At 38.1% G+C, this 18,233-nt stretch overlaps 1 protein-coding gene across 8 annotated transcripts in view; it reads right to left on the reverse strand.

Moving 5' to 3' along the window:
* The window catches only part of RBMS1 (RNA binding motif single stranded interacting protein 1), a 233,202-nt gene that overhangs the window by 84,383 nt on the left and 130,586 nt on the right, over positions 1 to 18,233 (reverse strand). For 6 of the 8 annotated variants that reach the window (XM_055122731.1, XM_055122727.1, XM_055122730.1 and 3 more), the window contains exon 2: positions 11,299 to 11,474. In XM_055122731.1, coding sequence (XP_054978706.1) covers positions 11,299 to 11,474 — 176 coding nt within the window. The remainder of the gene's footprint in view (positions 1 to 11,298; positions 11,475 to 18,233) is intronic. The other 2 variants (XM_055122725.1, XM_055122728.1) reach the window with 1 other exon arrangement.

Below are 18,233 nucleotides of genomic sequence, written 5' to 3' on the forward strand. Positions count from 1 at the left end.
CTATTTTCAGTTAATATTATGGTATCAATTTTAAAAAAATGAATAAATGAATAGTAAGAAAAACTTAAGAAAAACATAATATCTAGCCAGCTACGCAAAAGGATTACAAAAGGACCACTCAAATCAGTTCATTCTTAAGGTAAAAGGTCTGTCTATAAAGGACAATAAAAGTATCTTCATAATTTATAGCTTTGATTTGGGAGAGAAAAGATGCTTCTAGAAAAACCCTTGGAAATGGTCAATGATCCTGTCTAAATAGGCTTGCAGTCTAATTTATTTCTACAATCACAAATAACTGCCTCTTCATTTCTTCTTCAAAGAAACAGTAGTACTTATGCTATCAGAAGGAGGCCTTTTGAAATATAAAATTGTGCACATAAAGACTGACAAAAGTAGCTTTTTTTATATACATGTGATATCATCATTTCAAACTTAGAAGTAAGAAGATATTATGGAATAAGAAGAAAATGAGGGTGACAGGTGAACCCGACAAATGTGACAAGTGAAAACCAGGTATGACCAGGTCAGTGGGTGCACAGACGGCCTGTGGGAGAAAAAGTATGTGTCCCTTGGTGGAGCCAGGAACTTGGCCGGTTGTTTGTGTTGTGAGTGTACTTCCTTGCTAATTCTAGATACCCCATTTAGGGAAACTCATCCTCTCCTCCTCCCACTCAGTCCCATGGCTCTCTTACAAAATCTCTTCTCAAAAGTCTCCAGTCTGGAGACAAATGATCCTATCAAGGGACTTGCAAAGCATTTTACTAAAAAATTATGGTGACTTTTTGAAAAGCTAAAGCTCCTAACAATGAACCATAAAATTTTAAGAAAATAATTACATGTTTAGATCTTATTATTGACCCTAAGGATGATACCAACTGAAGATTCTAAGATACAGTATCCCGGCTGACAAACATGTTTAATTACTAGTCTCTCTTTTGCATTGAAAGATTCACTGGTGTGGAATGGATATATTATTTCTTTATTTTTGACAGGCACACCAAAAATACACAAACTCATTAAATAAACAGGCAGCCAATTTGAAAAGTATCCGTAGACGAGAATTTCCAGGCAGAAATAAAAATAAGCTCTTCCTCCTGATCCCTGTGTATCTGTTAATAGCACAAAACTTCCAGTTTCCCAGACTCAAAATATTACACTCATCTTTGAATCATCTTCCTCTTTGGGGACCCACCCTCTTTTAAACATTCCATCAAGGTCAAACCTTCAGGCAGTACATATCCCCTACTCTCATAGGGAAGAGCAAGCCATCTTCTGGCATTAAAATTCCACAATTAGGTCCTTGTGAAAACCAGGCATCCAGTGAACTGTCTTCAACCCTGTGCCTGAGTGGCACAGCCTGCTCTCAAGATTCTTTCTAACGTTAACGTCAGGTTCTCCCTGATGCTTGCAATCACAATCAATCATTCCCTATACCATGATATACTTCTGTAGCACTTTCTTTACATTGCATGACACATCACAATTTGAATTACAGGATGCTTGAAGTTTAATTCTTGAGCCTCCTTGAGAGAAAGGGATGTATGTGACTTACCTTGTTCAGTAGGTGGCGAAAGTAAAGGCATTTAATATCACCTCAAAAGCAGCCTGGGCTTTACGCTTTAATCAGATTTATACTCACAGTAAAATCATACTGTTATAGTATGCACACGTTCTAAAGTATGTGGTTTGGACTTGTTGGTGATCCCTGGGAAGAACACTTCTTTTCGTATAAACAAGTTTTTCAAGACATCAAGCAAATGACAAGTACTGTACAATGTGCAATGAAATCTTGGGGAGCTGGTCCCTAGAGGCTAACAAGTTTCAAACAATCAGCTTCATTCAAGGCAATTTTACTTTGCACGATGTCAACAGAGAAGATTTCCTGCACTATCTTTCTGCCTTTACCAGAATCTTCTGATACTGTTGGCTATTCAAGTGGACTTAAGGAAAGCTGACGTGGCTAACAAAATCTTGTTAACTTTCTCATAGCTAAATATTTCTTTCTGGGTCACAGTGGGAGAGGAATACTTGGAGGAAAGGACAGAGATTCTGAGCTGACATTCAGACATAGCCAGCAAGGACCAGGCACGGTGGCTGAGCAAGGGCTCTGGATGGAGTCAGACTGTCTGAGCTCAGCTCAGTGTTACCATCATCAGATGCATTATCCTGAGAGAGGAGTAAAAGAAACCTCTAGCAATGCCATCATTAATATAAGGAGAACAATACTACTGATATCATTGTTCTAGGATTAAGTAAAAACATTTGGCTCAGCCACTGGAATGTACTGAAGGCTTCTCCAGGGTTAGCTGTTAGCATTAGTTAAGTGTTTTCAATATACAGAATTTTTTCATATATATTTATTATGAAATGGAAATAGAAAAAGTTGAAATTAGAAGCTGTAACTTTAACACCCATTATAATACAATGAGGAATTTCTGATGTAAACTAAACACCTGTCAAATAAAGATATTAAGAGTTTTTTTTTTTATTAACTTTTTGGGTCACACCTGGCGTTGCTTAGGGGTTACTCCTGGCTCTGCACTCAGGAATTACTCCTGGTGGTGCTTGAGGGGACCATATGGGATGCTGGGAATCGAACCCGGGTCGGCCACGTGCAAGGCAGACACCCTACCCGCTGTGCTATTGCTCCAGCCTCAGATATCAAGAGATTTTTAATCCTGATAACACTACCTTCCCTTCACATCATGGTTCAGCAAACCCAGGATGCTATTATAGAAATCTATTGTTCCTATCAAGGAATATAGAATGGACATAAAGTAAATTTCACCTGTACTCATAGAAGAGAGGATGCTTTAAAGAAATTTCTATCATGGACATTAATTTCAGAGCTGGCCCCCAAATTCTGCCAACATTGGTAATTAAGGCTGGTTTGCCAACAACTTGTACAATGTTTGGGTGATACATAGAAAAAGACTTTTTTATCAAGCCTGGGAATAGGAAAAAAAAATAAAAGATCAGTTCACAATAGGGAGAATTGGCTAAATCTTTACATGTCCATGCTCATCCCAAGATTCTACAGGCAGAACCAATTTTTTTTTTTCTCACACAGTACACGCACGTAAGGTTGGCATTTGGTAATAACTAATATTTAAGGATTCATCTTCTCATAACAGGTAAAGTCTCTGACCTATAGTTATTTTTAATTCTCTGTAACATGCATTTGATTTGTGAGTCCTCTTTGAGGAATGAAAATCAGCGACATATTCTGTAAAGATACGTAGACAATCACACAAGTTCCATACATAAAAGAAATTTTGTTCTAATTGTATATAGCAGGAGTCTAAAGGAAGAACTGAATCACTGTATCACTGCATCACTGTTATCCTGCTGTTCATCGATTTGCTCGAGCGGACGCCAGTAACGTCTCCGTTCGTCCCTGTCACGTGCTAGTGTAGCCCGAATATTGTGGTAATTTTCAATAAGTGTTCAGCCCCCCCAAAAAAGGAGCTGATAGTTCTAATGATAAAAGTACAAATATAAAAAGAGCAAAATAATAATAATAGTAATAATGAAAGTGTAGACTGGTACTCCAGTGGGAAATTATTATTTGTGGAGAATTTTTCTACGCGAAAATTATATTTATAAAATTTTAGGATTTCCAAAAATCTTTAAGACTTTATTTTGGTATGTCCAAGATCTAGTGTGCATTCTTATTTCTTAAAGTGCCAGAATTCTCTCCTATCAAGAAGGAAAATGAAACAAATAGCATAGGTAAGAAAATTAACTATGTGGTTTTTAATGCAAAAATGATTAGGGTGAATGTTTAGTTACTTGACTGCTCCTCGACTCTCAAATCTGCTCTGACTTTTGTTTTCAGGGAAAAAAGATACAACAGATGTATTGTGCACTATCTCCAGTGCATTATGTTTTACTCTCAGACAACACAGAACTTACAGGCATACCATCAATAATAAGTTCAATGTTGTGATCAGAGAGACAGTACAGGGAATAAGGACTTGTCTTGCCTATGGCCAATCCCAGTTAAATCTCCAGCACAGCACAGGCTCCCTTCAGCATGGTCAGGAATGATCCCTGAGCACAGAGCAGAGTAAACCCAGACCACCAATGGTCGTGGCCCCCAAAAGAAACAAAAATGCAAATGAAAATATAATCAGTCGCTCAACATCTCCTTAGTTGATTAACAGACTTATTGAAAGGATGAAAAAAACAGTCTGGTGGGGCTGGAGCAATAGCACAGCGGGTAGGGCGTTTGCCTTGCACGCAGCGGACCTGGGTTCGATTCCCAGCATCCCATATGGTCCCCTGAGCACTGCCAGGAGTATTCCCTGAGTACAGAGCCAGGAGTAGCCCCTATGCATCGCCAGGTGTGAGCCAAAAAAAGGTAAAAAAAAAAAAAAACAGTCTGGAAAAAAAATAATTCACATCGTAGGCTCACACTTTTCCCTCATAGTTTCTTGCTATATAGTCATCCTCATCCTAAGGAACTCAAGTCCCAGAAACTTGTCATTACTGTCTCAGGTACTGATGATCTTCTGGATCAATGAAGAAACTTTACAGGATAAAAACTAAGTACTCTATAAAACAAAAAACATCTGGAACTTAAAGAAATTCTATTGTAATAGAAATAAAATCTGGCAATTACCTGTGCAACAGTAAAATGAAAATGGCCCTTTTTTCCGTGCTTAAATATGGAAAAATCATCATCTTAGCTCAGTTTCACTTTTGAGTAGGACTTTATATCACACAATAAAGAAAACTACTTTTTAAGGCACAGAGTGAAAAAACTTTTTTTTTTTTATTCTCTACAATTCTATTAATTTCTCTTTTTTTTAATCATTTCAAAGGAATCTGGGAAAGAAAAATGTATAGATACAGTTTTCACTGTCCTTGTAAAATGAAAATTTAAAAAAACTCAAGAACTCAAATGGCTTTGATATACCATGTTCAAACTGCACTTATTTGTGATGTAATAGATAGCAAAGAAAAAAAAAATCCTGGGACTTTGTGGGGTTTTTTGGGCCACACCCAGCAGGGTTCAGGACTTACTCCTGGCTCTTTGCTCAGAGATTACACTTGGAAGGAATGAGGGCATATGTGGGATGGGGGTGGGGGGGTGAAGCCAGGTCAGCCACATGCATGGCAAGTGCCCTGCCAGCTGTACTATCACTCTCACTCCAAAATTGTTGATTATACTTCACTACACAACCATCACATTTACTACCACCAACTAGAACCAATCACACCTCAACTTGCACAAAAGATAACACGTGAAGGATAAGTTACACATAAGGGGAGGCCAGTTTTATGAGTTTCATTAACCCAACCATCAATGAGCTTTGGTTTGTAAAACTTAGTGACACTCAATGAAATCTCTTGTCTATGTTTTTCAGATCTGTACAGCTATCTATTTCAGCACAAAATCCCCAAAAAGTGTGCATGTCTGTAAGCATATTTATCCAGGTTTCTTTTCCAAAATAATTTTAGTTACTTAGGGTGTTCTTAGATTGGAGCTGGAGCAATAGCACAGCGGATAGGGCATTCGCCTTTCACACAGTCGACCTGGGTTTGATTCTTCTGTCCCTCTCAGAGAGCCCGGCAAGCTACCGAGAGTATCTTACCCACATGTCAGAGCCTGGCAAGCTACCTGTGGTGTATTTGATATGTCAAAAACAGTAACAACAAGTCTCACAATTAAGATGTTACTGGTGCCCGCTCAAGCAAATCGATGTGCAATGGGATGACAGCAACAGTGATACAGCTCTTAGATTTAATTCGGAATACCTGAGTGATCTTGGCTCATTAAGCTTTCAATTCTCTCCAAGTTGAAAGAAGATCTCTTTTGAGTAGAATAAATTTTCTATTTTATCACAGGATCACTGTTTTACTTTGAATTTACTGTCCTCTCATTTATGTGGTTGTTATAAACATCAAAATTTTCATATTTATCTGGAATTTTAGAAAACTGGTCTAATAGGCCCATTGTTACTTTTAGAGCCAACATGCAGGATAATTTCATAATGAGTTAAAAATTGATAAAAGAAACTTTTTTTCTTTAAAAAAAGCTGTATTTGTCTTACTAGATTTGTTTCTAATTTTACTTAAAAGTAGGAGAACCCTTCTTGAAATATATGGAAATGATCATTTTATTTTACAGTAGAGGAAAAAAAATCAGCAGAAAGATTCTTTAAAAAGCTCCGTTACAAAGATAAATGAATGGAGAGGTTACTGGGAAAGAATATAATTATTTCAAGTTGTACATTTTTTGGTCAAAGGCAACAGAAACAAAGAGGTGAACTAATAAACTTAGCCTATGGGAGTTGGGGGTGAGGACAGTGAGTAAGGATTGAGAGTATAGTCTTGGTGGTCTTGGTGGAAGGAAATGGGCACCATGGTGATGGGTATGGTGATGGAGTGATGCATGTAATGAAATTACCATTAACAGTACTGTAAATCACAATGCCTCAATAAACTTTTTTAAGTCCATTTTCCTGATAACATCTCTCATTAATATTTTTACAATTTAGAATTTAAATCATTCTTTCAAAATCCATGTTCAAATAAATAAACTATAGAAGCATTAGTACACAGGGTCCTATCCAAGGGCTTCAGAAATAAATGAAAAGCATGGCAACATCTGAGGAATACAGAAGAGATAAGGCTTGGGCTCTAAGAGAAAACCAGCAAGACGCAACACCTTCTCCATGCCCTCTTTAAGTTAATACACGGGAAGCCTTCTCTTTATTCAGAGCTAAAACCTCATTGTTACTCAATTATGCCTGAGTTCTGGTGTTCTTTCTCTAAGACAGTCCCTTGGCAGTCATCATGCCTTCTATTCCCATTCCTCTCACAGCTCTGGATTAGGTCCCATCCTTTCTAGCCATTAGCCCCTCTCCTCTACACCAATAGTTCCCCTCTTCTACTCCAAGGGCTAATGTCTTGACTGTCGCTGTATCACTGCCATCCCATTTCTCATCGATTTGCTAGAGCGGGCACCAGTAACGTCTCCATTGTGAGACTTGTTGTTACTACTTTTGGCATACTGCATATGCCATGGAAGCTTGCCAGGCTCTGCTGTGCGGGCGAGATACTCTCAGTAGCTTGCTGGACTCTCCAAGAAGGGCGGAGGAATCGAACCTGGGCCGGCTGCATGCAAGGTAAACACCTTACCCACTGTGCTATGGCTCAATGTAGAAAAGTAACTAAAGAATAAACTACAAACTTCTAGGCTTTAAAAACTGTTTTCAAGTTTAGTTTTTAGTTTAGGGGGATATTTTAAGATGCGGAAATATTCACCTAAACTTCACCCAATTTACTTCTCTGCTCTGGTTATCAGGAACCCAGGCTAAGAGTAACTGCTGAACAACAGCTAGACTGTGTTCTGAGGTGTGTTCTTGGTGCCTTCTTAAAATACAGAAACACACTCACACTTCTGGACTCCCTCTCAGGTCTGGAAGACACTATTGATTCTACTGCATATGAAATCTTATTCTGTAAGATATCAAATCCCTAGCACCAACCCCTCCTCTAACTTTTCCGAGAACAACATTCTGACTATATTTATTCTATCTTAATTATGGCCAACCACTTATGTCTCTATCTACCTCCACTGAACTGCCTTGTTTTCATGCATTGCCATTTCAAGAGTTGTAGTATATTAAGAGTACAGAAAACAAATGATAGAAAATGGAAATATACTGATTATTACCATCAGAAAAATATGTTAAAATATTTTAACATAATAATATTGTAAGCTAGTTTAATCCCATATTTATATTAAATGCATATTGCCCTATAATGAAGGGCAATTCTTTGAAATGAAGATGAAGTAGCCAAGTGTTGAATGAAAGGAATGGGATAATGTTGAATTTGAGGAACAATAAGATGGTCAATAGGAAATCTGCAGAAAATAGGAAACAGTGGAGAATAATAAGTTTGAGAGAAGACAGAGCTACAGAGGAACAAGCTAAGAAAATGGAAATCAAAGAGAGTCAATAGATGGGGAGAAAGGTAGACAATAGAAAAGAAGCAGAAAAACAGAGATGAAAAAAAAAATCAATGGAGCCTTAGACCCTGAAGGCAAAATGCAAAATGCAACAGGTAGAGGTGGCAAGAAAAGAGAAGCTACAATAATACTCAGCTTATCTAAAAAATTCAACTGAAAAGTTGAGTGAGAGAAATAAAATAGTAGTACAGTCAAAGAAAGTTTGGGGCTTGGTTTTAAGAAAGAGAGAAAATTTAAAATGTCTGAATGCCAAAAGACAAGAGGCTAATTCTATCTACTAACCAATGTTTTATAACCAGAATTGTTGGTTAACTGATACACTGATACATTCCTCTGAGAGGTAACTTTTTAGACATAGGAGGAAAAAAGACACAACAAGCTTCCCTACACATATAACTGAGATGGAAGGAAACTACAATGGGTCATCTATTTTTCATTAAGTGTTTTTATAAAATGTATCTACTTTCAGTCCTCATCAACTAATACCACCATTTCCATGTTCCTCATCTGTACTGCTATCATCCTATATATAGATGCTTCTATCTAAATAGGTCACCATCATGAGGCCCTGAACACTTAGCTATGTTAACCTACAGAATAGATGAACTGACCTAAAGTAAGGTTACCATTTCACTCCTTTTTTTTCCAAAACAGTAGTATCTGTATAATCTACTCCTTTATAAGTTTCCCCAAAATAATTTTTTTGCTTTCTTTTCCAAATTTTCACAATCTTCCTAACCATCCCTGACTAACTCCATGCCCAGTCTGTATGAAAACTGTATGGCTACTATAAACACTCATAAGTAGCTTACTGAATCTTTCTTTGACCTACCACTTTAACATAGCCAAGTCCCTTAGGATGCAAATTATTTGTATTAATTGTGGTCTTTACTACAATTAGTCATCATTAGGTCAAGGTATAATTAGAGTGATATTTTCATTACAATAAATGTGGTTTTTTAAGAAACTTTTCTTAGAGCAAAAAATATTCACTCCCATTTTTTTCTGAGTCATTTCAGATACTCTTCTAAAAACCTCTTAATTATGTCCATTAAATTTTTTAAGCTTTAGGTTGAGTTAGTTTCTCCTAAGTTTCTTGTTATTTTCAAGTCCTCAGCTATTATTTATTGGCAACAGTTAAATCCCAAACAGGAATGCCTTCTACCCCACCTACTTTTTTCCCCTACATCTTGGCACATAAAATAATCAACCAATCAAATCTACTTAGTAGATAGTCTGTGTTAAATGAAATGATTTCAGCTGATAATGAAAGAGCTCTCTATTACTGCAGTCTTCCCATTAAAAAACATGTATCAGGGCTGGAGCAATAGTACAGTGGGTAGGGCATTTGCCTTGCATGTGGCCGACCTGGGTTCGATTCTCAGTATCCCATATGTCCCCTGAGCACTGCCAGAAGTAATTCCGAGTGCAAAGTGAGGAGTGACCCCTGTGCATTGCCAGGTGTGACCCACCCAAAAAGCCAAAAAAAAAAAATCATGAAAACTATCATCAGACCTAAATATCAAACCTGATCTTTTGCAAATAATTGAAGGGAGAGAAAGTGGCTTTTATTGGTGTTATTGATAGCAGTAAAGACAGCAGTGTTTACATACTTTGAGAAAATCCACATACACCAAAGCAACCAACAATAAAGCAGAAATGAATTTTCTAGGGGAAAATGATAAAATGCTCTCCTTCTGCAACTGGTATATTAGTTAGGCCAATAAATCACTTGCTTAATTTTTCAAGTATATATTTACTATATATGAAATACCACATTACTCAATTATTTTGTGGTCTAGTTTCTTAACTTATAAGCATTTCACAGGATTCAATTTTTCTTTCTGCAGTCAGTCTTCTTCCATTCTTTTACACCTGAAGAGTTTGAGGAGAGCTTCATTTTTCTTTTTCCTACCAAGTTATATTTTTAGTTCCTCTGACTTTATGGAACTCAGCCTACCTGTAATTATGCTGCAAAAGCAAGAAGATGCCAGTAAAGGCGAACAGCAGACAAGATAGCAAAGGCCTATTTGTGGTCTTGAACAGCTGCTTCAGGGCAGGGTGTGCCTGGCAAAGTTCCCCTTGATTCTGGCCAGTCATGTAAAACTTCAAGTGTCAGACTTGCTTTCAGAGCAATCCTGAGCACAGAACATTATTCACTGCGAGGCAAAGAGCTGCAAAGTCCAAGGGTGCTAATCGAAAATAGTAACATGGTACAGGTACAGGGAAAGTGCCAAGAGCAGTGGCCTTGAGAACGTTCTTCAATCCCTCCTGTCACTCCCTTTCTTTCAAACATCACCATACCCTCGGGAAGGGCCTGTTTGGAAATCCTGCCCCAGGTTATTCGGAAAAGAAAGAACAAACCTACCATTTTTAAAATAAGATAATGAACCTTACTCTTACCAGGACAACAGAAATGAGATGCTATGAATCATGTTTACCAACAAGAATAATTTTTCAGGGAATAGGAACCATTCTCTAGTTGATAGCTTCTTCCAATTAAGTAAAAAGTCCTTTTGAAAGGGTCCATTATTGTCTTTGTATGAATAAAAGATGTTATATGGGTAGGTTTTTATAGCTCAAAGTAATTAGAGGTTTTTTGTCTTTACATAATGAAGCTGTTTCTGTTCTCTTAGTTTATTGTTTCTTACATAATGGTTAATGTCACTGCAGCAAACTACCATCTACCAATCAGATTCTAGTCACCTCACTGACAAAATATGTATTTACTTTGAACCTTTATGCACATGTACACATTATTCACAAAACTCAGAAAGAGTAGAAAGTTAGCTGCTATTCCCAAATAGATGAGTGGGCAACCCAATCTATGAAACTACAGGTGCTGGGAGAACAGTTTACTATCGCCCAGCTGGAATTTAAGAGTTTTATACACAGGGAAAGGCTTGAGATAACTATGTTCCTGTCAAATGTTGACAAAGTTTCTCTTTTTATATAGCATAATGCATCCCTCCATATCCCTAGCCTTGAGGTGCTTCCACAAAAATAAGCACGTCTCAAAATAACCTAGCCACCAATTTCAAAGTACTTTATATATTTTGTACCTCATTAAGTCAACAGTCAATTTCTACTTAGAAAATGCTTCAATTAATTTTGTCATGTAGTACTTCTGTTAATGTTTTGTCTCTGTGAAAGTATCAGGAATTAACACTTGGAAACCCTCTCACTCATTGTACTGATAAGAGAGTTCACAAATCATCTTGTCTTATGGGATGAAATGAAAATCAAAATGAACTTGCGGCCCATAATATGATCAAGAAAATATTTAGCAGCTAAAAAGAAGAGCGGCAACTTACGGTTGACACAGCTTCACCAGGTCCTGGTCTGTGGTGTTGGGAGGCAGTCCTCGGATATAGAGGTTTGTTTTGCTTAGTTGATCCCATCCTGAGTTGCTACTGCTGCTACTGTTGTTGTTACTGCTGGTGGTGCTGGGGCTGGGCGGGGCCATGGGGTGGGCTGGGACCAGAGACTGCTGGAAGGCAAAGATGGAGAACATCAGAGTGCTGGACGAAGGCAGCAGGCTGTATGAGCTCCAAGACAAAATAAAGTCACCAAGATATAAATGCAGATTCTGTCAAGCTGATCTTATATATATTTGTATATATATATATATATATATATATAATTTTAACTCACACCTTCACAAAAGATCTATTGATTGTATGAAAAAGTCTTTCTTACAACATGGAATAATAGGATTTTGCTCAGTAGAAAGCTCACTATGCTGTACCTTAAAGATAATGCCATTGATGGGAGGATAGTTTATTCATAGTTGAAGGTACCTGAAAATGAACTTGAATGGAGCTACATGATATAATTTTAATATACAACAATTTAGAAATCACGAGACTTTAAAAAAAGTTTTTAAATTCTGAGGAACATCTGATTGAAATTAGCTGATAATTTTATTAGATGACTCACATGAACAGATTACCTTTTGAGTATAAGAAAGTTAAGATTTCAATCGAAAAGCTTAAATAAGGAAGACTTCAGGAATAAGACAGGCACTGGTTTCATTGAGATATCTGGACAGAATTCACAGGCAGGCTGCCTTGTGCTCTGGCTAACCTTGTGAAATGTTACCCCTGTGAGAATGGTGTAGTAGCTGGAAACCGTCCCAGGCCTCCCAGTAACCAACATAACTTCTAAAGCCTGCAATCCAGGGCTTGGTGTGGCCGCTACCTAGCAAGGATGTCTGAAATTATACTCACACCAGATAATTCGCTGTGAACGAATGGAAAGAAACCCCTGTCCCTTTTGGGGGAAGCTCGTGGTTTGCTTTGAGATGCAAGGGAGCACAACCCCAAGCACACTCAGAGTGCATGTCCATTTCTTCACCTCAAGTTGTAAGCAGAAAATAACCCAGAAACATTGTTCATAATAGGTGTTAGAAAATATAAAATGAGAAAGTCACTACATATTCCACAAACAAATCTTGCAGCTTGACTTTTCCTACTCTTTTTTCCTGCACCAGGGATCCCCTGCCCTAAAGAGATAAGAATTGCCTCACGGTATGAAACAGCACCTGGACTGAGCTCCACTCACGTTAGGTCTCATGCTTGCTCTGGGCATATCCTAAGTCAGTGAGCTGTCTCTGGATCCTTTCTTATTTTGGGGATCCCCCAAAGCAGGGTGTCAAGACCACCTCAGTGCTTTGGAATAGCAGTGAGGTCGAACTTGAGGCCTTGAGCTTGTAGGTAAGCACTTTAACTCACTGAATATCATCTTCCCTTACAACTTGATCCCCAATTTCCGCAAGTAATAAAATTAGGCTTATTTGAGACATAATTACACTTTCAAAGGGTCAAAAAGCAGACCACTTGCAATAAACGTAACCTTATTTTATTTATCTTTTCTTAAGCAAATTTCAACTATTCAATAGAGTATCTGGGCTCTACCCATTTTCTACCAATGTCCACTCTAATTAACGCCACGTATCCCAGTCCACTGGGATGTTCACAAATCAAGACAAGCAGCTCTTTCTTCACATGCTATATTCTGCAGGTTCTTCTTACTGCCCAAGGCACCTTGCTTAGTCAAGGTGAGATCAAACATCACTTTACCTCAAGAGATGCTCGTTCAGATAGAAAGCAGGAAGAAGGGTTAACAACAGTCTGTTAAAAATGAAAGCTTAACTTGAACAAGTAACATCCCTACTGCTTAATCAAAGATAAGATGAACCTAACTGAGATCAGAGCCTATCAAATCTATTTGATTTAGGCTCTTAATAAGAAATTGAAACCCAGATCTTTTCCTCTCATCCCTGGGTTTTTCCAAGGCATGAATCTACTTTCTAGTGTAAATCTAAAAACAGGTTCTATCCCTTTTCTGTCCCTTGCTCTGCCACAGGTGGGATCTCAGAGCCTCAGTCATGTCACACAAAGGCTAGGCCAGTGTTTTCTTCTTTGAAGTCACTCCATACAATGGCTAATTTCCATCCTCTTCTACTTCTCCTCTCACCAAAGAACAGAGGGGCTGAGAAGCCCAGAATGTGGCTCAAAGGGTAGTAAGGCCCTGGCTTTAATGCCAGCACCACCCCAAAACCAGAGCATTTATGGATATGGTCCCGTAACAAATGCACACGCAAACCTAGAAGGGACGGGAAGTAACAAATATACTTGTCTCCTTGTTTCAAGCCTACGATTTATATAATGATCTTAGTGCTAAAGTCAAAGTTAGATGAGATGAGAATTCCTGCTCCCCCTCTATACCCCAAATCAGCTTTGATTAATGCCTAAGAATCTGTCTTCACATAAACCAGCTGCATGCAGTAGGTCCAGTGTGTTTAAGGAACACAAACAGCCTGCTTCCACTTCTATTGCCCTGTGGAGGAAAGGGTAAAAACTTCTGGCACAATGAAACCAGGTAGGTAAAAGGGGTCTCCCAGATACACCCTCCCCAATATGGATAACGGTCTCTGGTAAATGCTATAAGCAGTAACTTCACTTTCAAATCATCACAACTGTTTCTCAGAAGTAGCTGCAGACACACAAAAATTGTATAAATTGTATAAATCAAAGGGAGATGCACTCAATCATTTTAGATTGTCAATTTTTTCCATTTTCTGCTGCAGAACATCTTTGACTGAAGATTGGCTGTTTTTGAATACTGGTTGAAATTAAAATTTAAATCCTGATTAAGGTTGGACACATTTAAAGAAAATCCAAATAATACAGCTGTTTTACTAATATACACCCAGAATTGATTAGCGATCACTGTGCTAGTCTGTCAAATGCTTTGTATGACTTATACCATTTAACAAGGCAGATATATCAGTGTGTCATTTTATAGATTAGGAAAGTGACCCTTAAGAGAGATCAGTATCATATCAAACTCATAAATGTGACAGTTGGTGGGGTTAGAATTGGAACCGGATCTGCTGGTAACAAAGTCAGAGCCCTCAAATCTCTAAGAGGTAAGCCAAAACACTGTATATATCCCATAGAGCTATTTGTATTCATTCATTTTTCTATGATTTTCCTTCCTGCAATTAATAAATTCAAGCTTTTCTGAAATGTGATGCTACCACTGGTAGCTAGATAGATAAATATTTGAATGGGGTGGGAGGGGGTGGGTGGGCAGTGAACACTGGCAATACTGAGCCAACCAGGCAATCAGTTCAATGTAAGGTGCAAGGATGCTAGGCTGCTCAGGTTCTTAGCAGGGCTGCAAGTGGCAACACCAGGGACATGTTGAGAAATGTGGTGCCAGGAATTAAAATTGGGTCAGATGCAAGCAAGCCAGGCTCTCTAACCACTATACTATCTCACTGTCCTTGCTACATACATTTTTAAGAGAAGCTAAAGATACCTTTCTTATTTATTTATTGTGTCTTTGACCACACCAAGAATTCTCAATGATAACTCTTGGCTCTGTACTCAGGGATCACTTCAGGTGGTGGTCGGGCAACTATATAGGGAGCTGAGAATTGAACCCAGGTCAGTTGCATGCAAGACAAGCACCCTAGCCCACAGACTATATATCTGACCCCCAAAGAAAGCTTTAATTAATTTAAAAATTACACAGCTTTTATCTTTAAAAAAATAGCATCCAAAAGTTTGGGTTTCCAATTCTATTTTATCAGGTCTTTTTTTAAAAAAAAAAAAAAAAAACATAACAAAAGCTTCATTCAGACCATTAGAGCTATAGTGTATTACAGCTGCACATCAAGTTAGCATTTTCATAAGCTTACCCTAACCAGTCAAGAATAAAACTCTCCCTCCCAGACTGGAATGCAACACTGACACATCTTTAACTACAACTTCAGACTCTGACCAATGCAAATAAGTCACTCTGTACTATATGTGTCTCATGGTACATACAGTAAATTTAAAACAACAAAAAGTTCATTACAATGGAATGCTATATTGCCAAACTTCATTGTTACCTTTGGTGGTCCTTTTACATTTTGCCACTCAATACTACTAAGCTTCTCTAGGAATTGTAAAGACACTTTACACCTTGGATAAACTAATTTACAAGAATTCCATTTAATATGGCTAATTTACAAGAATTCCACTTAATTAAGGAACAGAGTGGCTACAATTCCGTGCTTACCCATCCCACAAAATCCTAATATCCTATCTCTGCCTTCTCTGGCCTAGTTTCATTGCTTTAAGTCAAGTGAACATGCTGCCAATGGGGATGGGGAAAATAAGCTAATTTTATTTCCATGATAACATTTCTCTCAGGTTAAAATGCATATAAAATTAATAGAAAAACCTAAGCTGGTGATAAATAGGTGGCTGTATTATCAGACCCCCTACACTGCCTACAGAAGTGGGTGTGGACACCAACAGGAAGATGTCTGTCAGCAATCAGGAGGACTTCCTGTGTGGCTAGCACTCAGTGAAGTCTTCCTGTGTAGGCAGTTCTGATGCCCTCATCCTGCCAGGAAGTCCTACTGCCCTCTAAACTAAAATACAAGATCATCAACAACTGGTACAGGTAATTATTTGCTTCTCTGTCATACTATCTATACTAATGCTACGCTAAGTATACTCTCATGAATATAAGTCTAAAGGTCTTTTATTTTTAAGAGCATAATTAATCATGTGTGAACTAAATATATTAGCAGTCATGTACACTGTTTTAGATTTTTATTCCACAAAGACATTAAGACCTGTCACTATAAATTATATCATTTCCTTCCTAATAGTAAGAGGCTAAAAAATAATGCTTTCTATTTTTACTGAAGCTGTTCTCCTTCCAACTCCCCTTCTTAGAGTACTTAAAATTTTTTGAAAGAAAAGAAAACTTTAGTTACCATTACATCTTTTCTACTATTATCATTCCTTATATATTAAAATATCTACAAATCATCCCTCCTACTCTTTTTTGCACCTCCGTACTACGCATGCATGCAAGAGCGCATGGACACACACATACACACAAACACACACACATACACACACACACACACACACATGCAAACAGCAAGGAGGCTTAAGAGATCAACTCTTACCTTTATCCAGAGGCAAAATAATCATTGCCATTGCTACTGAAAGCAGAGAAGCTACAGAACATTATTACTTTCATCTAGAAATAGAATTATCAAGCCTGACATGAACTGAGAATGCTGTAAAAGTGTACACAACACTAATTCCAAATGCTGGTTCCTCTTTATAAGCTTTCAAGATTTTCAAGAAAGTCAATAATTTAAGGGGATTATCTGAGGAAGGAGGGGAAAGCATCCAAATGGGCCAATTTCACCACAATTAGGATATTTTCTTTGTTTTCTTCTCGACATCTGAGTGCCACAAAGAGGCTAGAATAGGAGCTGAGAAAGATAAAGCTCTTAGGAGAAGGTGCGTAAGTACACAGATCTAAGAAGTGGGGGCTGAATTAGAGAGAGAGAAGAAACTGCCCAGGAAACAGAGGTCTTCTAGGTGAGGCCAGCATGTTACAGAACAGCACCTATATTCATGAAGAACAACAGCTCCCTGTTGACTGATATACAATAAGGGAAACAGGGCAAATGGGCAACTATCAATTAATCCTATTTTCTCCTAGGGATATTCAACCTACAATCACACAGGTAACTGGTAATGCATTGGTTCTTATGTCATTACTGTTTTTGGTTTGAAAATAAACCTTGCTTCCTCCTGGACGATGAAAGTGAGCCAGTTATTCCTTTTTTTCTTTTTTAATTGGAATGGTTCTATCAAAGGATAGAGAGCCAGTTTGACATATTAGCTATTTAAATAAAATCTAAAAATAAAAAACTGAAAGTAGACTTTACATTAATATTCTCTGAGTACCTATCAAAGCTGATTCTTGCATGTAAAAATTAAAACCGTTCCATAGAATTTCTTGATGTTAAGTCTATGTTTAGACTGGTTTTTCCATACTTAGTAATAAATGTCTGTTGTATACAGTGTTGCTGGCTGAAAAGATGGAGACCATGGCAAAGTGAGAAGAAACAGGGGCCTAATAGACAGTACTGGGTAAAGCACTTGTCTTGCCACATGTGGCAAGCCTAGGTTTGGTTCCTGGTACCATATATGGTCCCCCTGAAAAGCATCAGAAGTGATCCCTGAACACAGAGCCAGGAATAGTCCTTGAGCACAGCTGGTTGTGGCCTAACCCTCCGTCTCTGCCATTAGAGGAAGAGAGAAAAAAGAGACATAACTTGAATAAAAGGGAATATTTAAAGTTAAAGTAGCTTCAACAAGCTTTTTCAGGCAGAGATCATGGTAGAGAGAGAGAGAGAGAAGAAAGTAAGAAAGTTTAGTAGGGCTGGAGCAATAGTACAGCAAGTAGGGCACTTGTCTTGCACACAGCTGACCCAGATTTGATCCCCGTTTCTCCATATGGTCCCTTTAGCCCCACCAGGAGTAATTTCTAGATACAGACCTAAGAGTAAGGCTCAGGCACCACTTAGGTTTGGCCCAAAACCTTAAAAAAAAAAAAAGTAGATAGATGCTAAAAATGCATGATAGAACAAGCCCTGATAGGGCTCAGTGGCAAAAAGCTCCAGCAAAGGCGATAGTCTGATACACAGTGATGCCCAACAGTACCTAGAACAATTCTCAGTGCTCCACTATTAGGGATCCCAAGGTCACAGCAGATTGTGTGATTTTCGGTGCACAGCTAAGTGTGTTGTAAGCTTTTCAACTAAAAAATGTGCAAGCACCATGACTAGGAATGTGACCCCTAGCAAGCCCATATTTGAGCACTTTAGGGACCTCAGTAAGCACTACAATCAGAATGTATAAACATAAGAGTGTTA

This window comes from Sorex araneus, chromosome X (assembly GCF_027595985.1).
Source record: "Sorex araneus isolate mSorAra2 chromosome X, mSorAra2.pri, whole genome shotgun sequence".
Classification (NCBI taxonomy): Eukaryota; Metazoa; Chordata; class Mammalia; order Eulipotyphla; family Soricidae; genus Sorex; species Sorex araneus.